This window comes from Helicoverpa armigera, chromosome 9, assembly GCF_030705265.1.
Source record: "Helicoverpa armigera isolate CAAS_96S chromosome 9, ASM3070526v1, whole genome shotgun sequence".
In the NCBI taxonomy this organism is placed as follows: domain Eukaryota; kingdom Metazoa; phylum Arthropoda; class Insecta; order Lepidoptera; family Noctuidae; genus Helicoverpa; species Helicoverpa armigera.
Genome location: NC_087128.1, coordinates 6,392,069 through 6,402,853, shown reverse-complemented (window position 1 = coordinate 6,402,853; position 10,785 = coordinate 6,392,069). Strand labels below are relative to the sequence as shown.

At 35.1% G+C, this 10,785-nt stretch overlaps 2 protein-coding genes across 6 annotated transcripts in view; one reads left to right on the top strand and one right to left on the bottom strand.

The window, feature by feature from the left end:
- The window catches only part of Crebb (Cyclic-AMP response element binding protein B), a 28,494-nt gene that overhangs the window by 10,489 nt on the left and 7,220 nt on the right, over positions 1–10,785 (top strand). For 2 of the 5 annotated variants that reach the window (XM_021325534.3, XM_021325531.3), the window contains exons 1-5: positions 7,736–7,893; positions 8,198–8,371; positions 8,664–8,813; positions 9,325–9,487; positions 9,893–9,964. In XM_021325534.3, the coding sequence (XP_021181209.1) occupies positions 8,213–8,371; positions 8,664–8,813; positions 9,325–9,487; positions 9,893–9,964 (544 nt within the window). In that variant the 5' untranslated portion in view covers positions 7,736–7,893; positions 8,198–8,212. Of the gene's footprint in view, positions 1–7,735; positions 7,894–8,078; positions 8,372–8,663; positions 8,814–9,324; positions 9,488–9,892; positions 9,965–10,785 lie in introns of those variants that run through there. The other 3 variants (XM_064036148.1, XM_021325532.3, XM_021325533.3) reach the window with 3 other exon arrangements.
- LOC110369921 (lanC-like protein 2) lies at positions 1,782–6,323 on the bottom strand. The gene is made up of 8 exons (XM_021325560.3): positions 6,108–6,323; positions 5,669–5,848; positions 4,902–5,062; positions 4,555–4,693; positions 4,324–4,464; positions 2,862–3,047; positions 2,357–2,503; positions 1,782–2,037 (listed from the first exon to the last, which is right to left on the bottom strand). The coding sequence occupies exons 1-8, from the start codon at positions 6,192–6,194 to the stop codon at positions 1,855–1,857; spliced, it is 1,224 nt and encodes a 407-aa protein (XP_021181235.3). The 5' UTR covers positions 6,195–6,323; the 3' UTR covers positions 1,782–1,854.

Genomic DNA, 10,785 nt, shown 5'->3' with positions numbered 1-10,785 from the left:
ACGATAACCGAACCATTTTCAGTTGTCAAATTGCCGATTTGACCAATGGGCGGCAAGTATACGGCTGGTAATAGTTTCGAATTCTAGAGCGATGCACCGTTACACGGTAAAACTATCGATTCAATAAAGATAGGGAGAAAGAACATTGATGCATCGACCCGTTACGGGGACTGGGGAAATCAAAAATCGTTTTTTTTTTCGAACGTCAGAAAAGAATCTCAAGAATTCCCGTGCGAGAAATGACAACGGGGTTCTAGTCGGTATAAATAAGTTTAGCTTTCGCGCTCACCATCCCCAGACGGAAGATGTCCATGAGAATAGCGCCCATAAAAAAGGATATTGATGCATAAGATAGGATTTATTCGAGAGTGTGAGTGTGTTTACGCCTTTGGATGCTAGCGAAACCGTGATTCTGTAATGAGGGTTTTCTAAAATGGCGTCCACGAGGTGGCAGCACCGAGTCGTCAGGTCCAGGTAACTGTCAAAGTGCTTATCTTTACTATGAATAGTGAACGATTGTAGTGTTATTTTTATTTTATAATTAAAGCACTGCGTTATTGTTTTACTATTGCGGTTGAGTAAATAAAAAAAACTAAATCATATTGTGTTAACAAATTTTTCAACAAGCTTTTCCTTAGTACCAGTGACTTTTGCACCCTCTCTCTTAGCTCAATTTTTAGTTCGGAAACCTTATTCTGACCGTAGTCCATAATAAAATCAATAACACTTCCAATATAACAGAATTTCAATAAACAATAAGTTCGGCACCTACAATTCCATACTATTTGACAGCTGTTTGGACCAGACGCATACGTGGCGCCACCCGGTGGCAGAAAAAATTTAAAAAACCCTCATTGAAGCTAAATATGGAAAAACGCTGCTTTTTATTTTTATATGTGCATTATAGGACAAGCTACAATTAATGTTTGATTTACTTCTTATTCTTTATTATTCTTCTTATTCTCATATTTTATTAATTGTTATTAAATAAGTAGTGTTCTTACTATGTAAGTATATTATGTCTACGTCACTTCTTGAATCTACTTGTTTAGTTGCTAAGATGTTTAGCTACAAAAGTTAAATTCTATTTGGCCAAATACCTTTGGACTCAGCCTCAACCCTTAATGGACTGGCTACATCTAGGAAAATATATATTGTCTGTCAGTCAAGTAACTTTAAACTGTTGAGGAAAATTCCATACTTTCATAATGTAAAAGCATTCTACAAATGTTTTGACACTGTAAAGGCAACCTTCCGACAGTCGTTTGTTATGCGCGGACGCTTGTATCGGAAGGTCTGTCTGTTAACCGTACACAAATTAGGGCCTTATCACAATAGCGGTTTGCAAGCGGTAGCGGAGAGGGCGCGCGCAGCGCATACGTAAAGCTGGGAAACTGTAACATAGTTCACGTGTCAACGTGGACTGGCTATGGTTACTGTGATCGAATGGATGTCGTCGGTTAGTACCTACCCGATTTAACGTATTACCCGCAGCCGCTAGTGGGATAAGGCCCTTAGGGTATATTTTAGAGGATGACAGTTTTTATTACGATTTACAAATTATGAGTAGTTTTGTTAACTGATATAACGTTCTATATTTAAAATAAGCAACAATACTTCCAAACCTTTACTTATTTTATTTTGATCATTGTATAATGTGTTCAAATTAGTATTTACACAATGTATATTTGTATAGGTATAAAATATAACTGTTGGACTGCCGCCTGGTAGCATTATTTACATTTATAATTTAAGCTGGGTGATATTAAAATGAATTAAAATTAAGTATAGATAAGTATGTATTTAAGCATTAAATATTTTTACAAAGAAATATTTGTATTATTTTGTAATGTCTTAAACAGTAAACGCTGGGAACTTAGCATCCATAATCCGTGTTATATCCTCGGCTAGATAAAGACGGCCGCCTAACCCTTCGAACAATGATGCTGGTCTGTCCGGGTGATGCAGTTCCGTGCCGGAACGTTCCACCGCACACCATTCCATGAAGCAACTAGCCCGGTACAAATACATCGGTTTCTAAAAGTAAATGTCCCGTTAGTAGGTAATGATGCAGCGATAGAGCCTTACAATAGACTTGACGAATAAAAACATCCTTCAATGAAGTAAAGTAAAATACTTGTCCATATTTTTCTTTGAGACCCTACTGCAAGTATACTCTTTCGTATAAAGTATTTTCTTAATCAGTTCTGGCGTCTTAAATAAATCGAGTAAAAAAAAATGCCTCCTCATTTGATAAAACGGGCACCGATTCAGAAAAAGGCAATCCTGTAAGTACTAATTTAAATTCTCGCAGCTGAAAAGGGTTAAAATTAAAAAAATAATAAGATCAACATACTTTCGTGGCTTGATAGAGCTGTATAAACGCATACGCATTGCCACTGACTCCGTGACATAAACTATATCCCTTCGCACACAATCCACGCTGCCAAATAACGTCTCCGCATTGTATTGCTATCTTCAGATATTTGTCATCCTCGAAAATCTAAAATAAGAAGTAGATATCATACAAATATTTGTTTTACAAACAAACCCAAGCCACAGAAAAAACAAGATCACCTAGAATCCTAAGCCTCGCCTACCGCGGTGTACCCTTCATAGGGCCACTTATGACGTATTGCATTGCATTTCTATGGGATATATTATTTGTATCTAACATAAAGCCTATTAAATAAGTTCTGCAAGATTTTCGATGTTTTAGAAATAAACTTGTAGGTAGGTATAACGTAGGATTATGCTTTTGCCAAATTTCATTTTTTCTTAACTTACGCTAGCCGGTAACAACAAAAATTTGGATGACGACTATACTTGGAGACAAGAAGGTCATGTAGTTAGGTACTTACCTGGGCTGCTAGAATACATAAAGGTACAAATCCTGGAGCACCATGACACCATTGAACTAATTTATCGCCCGAGTTGCTCCCCATGGATGAAGGGAAATTACCGCTCGGATAGCGTTGGCTTAGTAACCAGTCTATGGCCGGTTTAATAAAGCTTCGTATTTCAATGATATTAATAAATAATCGAGCCTAAAAAAAGCAAAAAGTACAAGACTTAGTTTAAGAAGATATAGATATATCATGAATCTAACCAAACAATAAAATCAGATGTAGGTATTTTACCTACATCTACTTGTACTTCTATCATGTACTAAAGTAATTGGTACCCACAATATAATCAAGTTGTACACTATTTTGAAATGTTCGTTTGCTTAAGGCTATGAAACTACTTAACCGATTTGAAAATTTCTTTCATTGTTGGAAAGCTAGACTATCCCAGAGTATCTCAGGTAGAAGTTTCCCTACGACGCAGGTGAGACCGCGGCAACAGCTAATGAATCATAAAGGCAAGGCTAAAACGGCGCGGTATGATGGCGCAGCCAGCTCTCAGCCTATTAATAAAATTTCATAGCATGAATACAATAACCCCACGGCTTAGGACTAATAGTGCGTGTGCTACGGGCGAAATAACGACGCACAATCGGGCGCGACAAGATGACTCTACAGCCGCGCCCCGGCGGCGGCGCGGGCGTGCAAACTGTGGGCTTGCGACTGGTGGGCAATTGGGCATGCGGCTTGCACCCCGCCGGCAGTAGGTTAGTTACCAAAATTCGAGACAGCTGTGCTGCATCTGCACGCTTACCTTGCACTATTTTCTAAAAATACTTGGTAACTTATAATATGCTAGCTTCTGCCAGCGGTTTCACCCGCATTCCGTGGGAACTACTTCCCGTATCGGGATAAAAAGTAGGCTATATCCTTCCACGATAAATGGGCTATCTAACACTGAAAGAAATTTTCAGATCGGACCAGCAGTTCCTGAGATTAGCCGTTCAAACAAACTTGTATATATCGGGTGTGTCGTTCACAATCACATTAAATCATATCGCATATACTTTATGATATTCTATGGCGAATTATAAAAAAAATAACCTAATCCATTCAGTGGTTTAACCACAGGAGTCATTTTTCGTTTTTATAATTTACAACATCATGTGTAAAGCAGAGATAAAGTTAGGAGTATCGTATGTTTTGATCAGTTGACAGCTGTCAGTTTTCAAGGGAGAATTTCAGTTGTTTGTAATGACTGACTATTATATGGTGTTCTAATTTTTGCACATTTTTATTCCATTTACTTTGTTCAAAAATCACATTTTTTTATTTTTACGTATTTTTCTTTTATCTTTGTGCTAATCGACATATATTAACCAGTATATCAACGCATTTAATTTAATGTGATTATGAACGACACACCCGATATAATGTAATATTATATATTAGTATAGATGTAATGTTTAAAATTTACTTGCAACAACATGTATAGAATCCCAGCCATTCCATGAGCTGCGCCAAAATACACCTTATCATGCCAGTTCCATAACAATGGGCTCTCACTCTTCATAGTCGCCGCATATTGTTTTCCAGATTTTAGGATGCTGTTTATCACCTGTGAATGATAATTGGCAAAACCCTTCTATAATAGGCATACTTAGAAAATTAATCGATTGATATTGGTTTAATATGTTAATTTATATACCCTTTCAATGTGATTTCCTGGTATTATTTCTTTCCCGTTAATGTATTTGTTCACAAAAAGTAGGGCATAGAGATATCCAGATTTACCATACAAAAGCTCATCTGGTGATTCGTTCAACAAGGAAATTAATGCCATTAATCTGAAAAATTATAGGAGTGATTTGGAAGTCATCAATTGATCTGAAAGAGTACCATTGTTAATCATGCAATATTACTGTTTTTAAATATTGTGTATTAACTTTTTATAAAAGGTCCTTTTAGCCCTTTAGCTTTATGTGCATTTTAGTAGGTAATTAATATCTGTTTAGTATTACCTATATATTAATTAATAATATTTTCATTATTTACCTTTGAGCATACAATTTATAATCTGGCATTGTTTTATCATGACGTCTAGAACCTAGCTTGAATGATATTACTGTTGCAAGTGCAAGTGGTCCAGCATCTCCACACAAAAAGCTAATTCTGCGTCCTTTCAAATTATCAGTGTCTAAATATTCTAATGCAGTCTGCAACAACAAATATGAGGCATCAAACCCATCAGCTGGTATTCTAAACTTATACTTCTTTCATGAAAATAATAATATTCCTGAGATGACTATTTTTTTCTGCCACACACTTAAAATTTTATTAAGTAGAGGTGGTATACCTCTACTTAATAAAATTTTAATCTTCTTAGTATACTGTACAATGTACATAAATTTAAACAAATTTTAATGTTTTCAGTATAAGTATTCCGTATAAATACATTACATTACTGTATGCATACAGTCAACCAAATACTGTATACTTTATATTTCATATAGTAGAAATATAATTGGAAAAAAAATCATTGATTATTTTTGTTATTTTATTTGTCAGAAGTACTGAGAATAATCCTCATTTGTAATAGTAAGTCACCAAGCTTACCTTCTCTTTTATTTGTTTACTGGTACTAATTTAACTATAATAAATAAAAAGTGTAAATAATAAACTGTTACTTATACAAGTAGTGTGTGTCGCTTGGAAAAATTAAAATTAGAACTATCAGGGAAAATACCAAATCGGGAAGAACATTACAAACTCCCATAGAATGTGAATCCGCTGTCTATGTATTAACTGCATACAATACTAACCTTCAGTAGGTCACTGCTGTAATCATTTTTCAAGGAACACATGAAGTAATGTAAGGCAAGGCCTGCTGAACCAGTATAAACTGTCCCATCATAAAATATATCTTTTTCCATTTTCATTGTAAGCAACTGTAATTTTTCTGTTTTAAACTTTTGCAATTTTGTATGAAATTTTTCTGAAATCTGCAGAAGAGTATTTACTATTATTACTACTTTTCGAAATGTTTAAAAGTTCATTAATTATTAAGTCATACAAATTAAGTATAGTTTTTATCTTTATAAGTCGTGTGCAACTACCTATCTATTTATATATACTACTGTAAAAATGGCTCGGTTACATACTTTAGCCAGCGTCTTAACCAGCTGAGTGAACAAAATATAGTAATTTCGCAAAAAATGCAAACAAGGTGCACTGGATACAAAGAATTAACAACAAACGCACCCCGTCTCGACTTTCATTCAGAATATTTGCTGCAGCCTCAATAGAGTAGTCATCGAACTGATTTTCAAAAGAACCCTTTGGAGCCATATTTGTAGTTAATTCACACACAAATTAATTTTTCGAGTTTTATTTGCTTTACATTTGAACTGAATCCCTTCTATATTTTGTTTCGACAGTTCTTAAGACTAATTCTGTCAACAATCACATAACTGACACTGACACCCAGATTTGACATCGACATCGACGAATCGGTTGCCAGTTGCCATTAACCAAGAATAGAATAGAATCACATAATAGACCCATACACCCTCGACCATTTCCATATAAGACATCACATGGACACCTGACACTCACTACCAAACACATGGAACGACCCCGCTCCAACATTCGGATACGAAAAGTGTGCAGGGGCACATAAACTTATCGCTATTTAACTTTCTCGAATACCGATATCGCCGAGTAACTTCGGAAGTAATGTAGAGGTTGCTTTATTTCTAGTTAGTAGAAAAATGGTTAGTAAAATTAGATAGGTCTTAAAAAATCTATTATATCTATAGTCTGTTTTTTAATCTCGTAGACTAAATTGACACTTGCAAAACGTCAAACTTTCTAATAATTTTGCTAGCTCTGTGGTGCAGTGTTGTACTTACGATACCGGTTCGTTGAATCGTAACTTTTTATCTATAATAGACGAATTTAATATTCATTCAAAGTTTTATATTTAAAATTCACGTACGTACACATGGCTGTACGACGTGCTACAAACTGCCAGGGATATCTGACCACACAAAGCCATGCGTAATCATCAAGGATAAGCCCATTATTTCAGGATGACTTATTGTAAAAAGTTACGATTCAACGAACCGGTATCGTAAGTACAACACTGCACCACAGAGCTAGCAAAATTATTTGGAAGTTTGACATTTTGCAAGTGTCAATTTAGTCTACGAGATTAAAAAACAGACTATAGCTATTTCCATAAAAGTGATGAGAGGGTTTTGGTTGGTAGTGTGTCCTTGTCTGAGGTCTTGCCAGTTGTATAAATCATTGAGTTTGGTAGAATTGGTAGAAAATTTTATAGTTTTATCATGTATCAAATTATATCAAAAATAATTCTATATAAAGTTTATACTTATATACATATTTTTACAGTTTCTATTATTTACTACGGATTCGTGTTAATTAAATGTTTGGACCGATATAAAATGTATGTAATGGTAGAGGGAAATTCAAATAAAAAATGGTTTTGATATTTTACCTAGAATAATCACACCTCTTAATTGATGTTATCTATTAAGATATTTGATTTTCCCGATACCAATCAACGCGCCAGGTTGCTATTTGATTGCTTAATGATTCAACTATAATTAAGGCTAATTAAAGTTATTATCAATACGAATAAAACAAGCCTAATCCCGTGATGCGTAATCTTAAGGACTTTAAAAAAATGAACTTTTATCTCCATCATCAAGAATATAGCACAGCATAGCAATAGCAGTGAAAACTCATCTCGGTGGATGACTGTTTTGAAGGGCAAGTGTGGTTTAGTTATATTATGTATATGGTATTTTTTTACTTGGGTTTCCAAGGTGGGCAACATAGAAATTCAGCGCTTTCATTTAGCGCATGCGTCTGACTGTCAATTTTCGGCCATATTGTTATGACGCATACAAGATCATAGGTCTCCGCCAGTGACGAGTCTTCTCACAGTTGACGTGGCTACTACGTACCATCCCGTTCGCCCACTCCGGACGCAGCATAGACGGTGACGAGGAATACGTAACTGGTGAGTGCTTGTGAAGACAAACCTTGCGACCTGTCATGGTTACTTATATTTGGATTTACAAATAATGAATGATCCATTATATTGGAATACTCAAATCTAGTAAATAGCTTAAAAATATGTTGCGTATATATTAGACGCAATAGGAGATTCCGCGTCCCGACTATGACGCGATGATTCCGTTTTAGGAATTCCAAGCCAACGAGAAACTTGTCACACTACCAGAGTGTTTATATTCTGCGAAAGATATCGCCTTGAGCATGTCTGAAGATCAAGGAATGCACAGAAAGTTGACCTTGAATTTTAGGTGACCTTAGTGGGCATGGATGGAATGGTGGAAGAGAATGGCACTTCAAGCGGTGCTGGTCCCACGGATCCGCTGGGCAGTGCGAGCTCCTCGGCGGCCGCGTCTGCTCCCCACGTAGTAGCTGTCACGAGCATTGTGCAACTCACTTTGCCAACCCAAGCTCCTTCTGCACAGGTGTTTATTGACTTTATTTACCAAATCTTGTTATGTTTATGCATCGAGACCAATTGCTTCTGTCAATTGCTTGATTGTAAACATATATTCAGTGTATATTATAGTATATTAACTGATATTTTGATTATATGAAGATAACCTGCATGTTTATATTTTGCACAATCTTTGTTGTAACCTAATTAGTTATTTAGTTTATATTGACATCCAACTGTAAATTATTGGCAGTAAAATGCCAACTTTGTAACTCTGAAATCACTGAATAGGATGTATTTAAAAAGTTTAATGTTTTCAGGTCCAATCAGTAATACAACCTAACCAACAGTCTGTTATTCAAACAGCCTCCAATATACAATCTGTGCAGTTACCAAAAGGAAATGTGATTCTGGTCAGCAAGCCAAATTCTGTTATACACACAACACAGGGAACATTACAAACATTGCAGGTATGATTTATATGTAAATAAATATTCTAGTTATCATTATATAATTTGAAGTAATAATCTCTGAATAAGGTGTTTGTGTTTTGATGTTTCAAAGTGTTGTAAATATCTATGAACTGTCAGTGTACCTGTTGTTATTGCACAAGTAGTGTGCAGGTTTGATGCTTGCCCAGTGATGACCTTTAGAAAGATAATATTGTTTATGGATATTTTCATAAGACACCATTTACTGCCAGGAAATTTTAACCTTTACTTCCCATTCTAACCAAGATCTTGTGGTTGAATAATAATTGTAAGGGTCGATTGATTATAAGGTTAAGTAAGGCTGAGTGTGGTCACCATGGAAGGGTGACAGTCTTGTTATGAGGAGTTCTTCCTTGGTCCTTCCAAACTCACAATTTTGTGTAATGAGCTAAGAGTTCTAGGTTAAGAAAATATTATTTGGTGTTAAGTTTTAGCAAAAGAGGTTGATATTGGCAGGATATTGATAAACAGTGATTTCTTGATCTTATAGATTAAACCGGAACCAAACACAATCATCAGCGCTCAAGGTCAATCATGCAGTGATGATAGTTGTAGCGGTGATGAGAGTCCGAAGCGAAAATACAGGGAAATGCTGACCAGGCGTCCTTCATACCGCAAAATCTTGAATGACCTAGGAGGTGCTGAAATTGCTGGTGAGTACAAAATATTGATTTTTTACTTTTACCAAGCTAATACATACTTATTTAAAAATTATTCCCATATAAAGATTGTGCTGTGATAAGTCGATCAAGAACTTATTGGCTCTATAAAGCTTGCATAATTCTTAAGTAAAGAGCAAATATTCCTGCAAATAGATATCTACCAGACAAAAAGCGTTTACAGGCTTCAAAGGGTACAAAAAGCATACCATAGTCAGTTGTAGGAAAAGCTTGAATAATAAAATGTGTCATACAAGATACAACAAACAAATAATTTTCCTTATTAGTTGATACGGCCCTGCACGCTTAGGCTGCATTCAAATTTAAATGTAAAGGTCTTGAAAAAAGGTCAACAAAAACAGAAAATCAAAATAAGTATTGAACCTGGTAATATTGCAGACAATCGCATGGGATCTAAACCAGGAAGCGAGAATGAAGTGTCGCTGTCATCTTCTTTATCATTTGCGCCAGGTCAGTTATATGTGCCGCCGTTGACACTCTCTGTTTCTGTGTGCAACATGTGTCACTAACCTGTTACAACGCATCATACATAACTTAATGTACATTGTGTTGGTACACAGCTCATAACCACTAGCTTGAGGATTATGCCATTGTCATTTGTTTTATATCATCACATAATATAGTAAAAATTGATGTTAGAACATGTGTTCTACATATACCTTTGGTGTGAAGAAAAAAAAACAATACTTCTCTATCATAGTTTAGTTTTGTGGGCTACTATTCATAAAATTCATTAATCTTGAATTTCTTATTCTATTTCAGTTAATTTTTTGATTAGACAATATTCCTTATAACATTGCGTGTGTTTTTTATTACTGTTATTCTGGTTCCATATTATTTTTCAACAAATTACAAAAATATGGAGAAAAATCTTCATTTATTTTCTTTATTCTTTTCTCAATGTAGCCTACAGTCTAACTAATTTCTTTGGTTTGCAATTAACAATATTCAAGGCGTAGGAAGGACTAGGCAGTTTCTACACTTCAAAACTTACTGAGTATAGAAAAGGAACTCCCATCTGTTCTAATAAATCCAAATTGTTGAATTAAATGTTCACAAAGAATAATAATAATGATATTTAAGTTTCTTTGCTGAATCTGGACCTGTACTCTTACTTATAATTATTCATAGTACCTACATATTTCACTTAGCGAAACTGCTGAGCTAAAATTGATGTACTTCAATAGGATAGAAAGGTCAACTTAAATACGGTATGAATTATACATATTAGAAGCATATGAAAGTATAAGAACTATCTCATCATCACTAGT

Bases quoted from the DNA above. Each gene is read 5' to 3' on its own strand.
- LOC110369921 (XM_021325560.3), bottom strand. From the start codon at position 6,194: ATGGCTCCAAAGGGTTCTTTTGAAAATCAGTTCGATGACTACTCTATT. The intron at 5,063-5,668 runs GTTAGTATTGTA...TTGTTGTTGCAG, and splicing joins ACAGCAGTGACCTACTGAAG to ACTGCATTAGAATATTTAGA. The intron at 2,504-2,861 runs GTAAGTACCTAA...TTCTTATTTTAG, and splicing joins TATGTATTCTAGCAGCCCAG to ATTTTCGAGGATGACAAATA.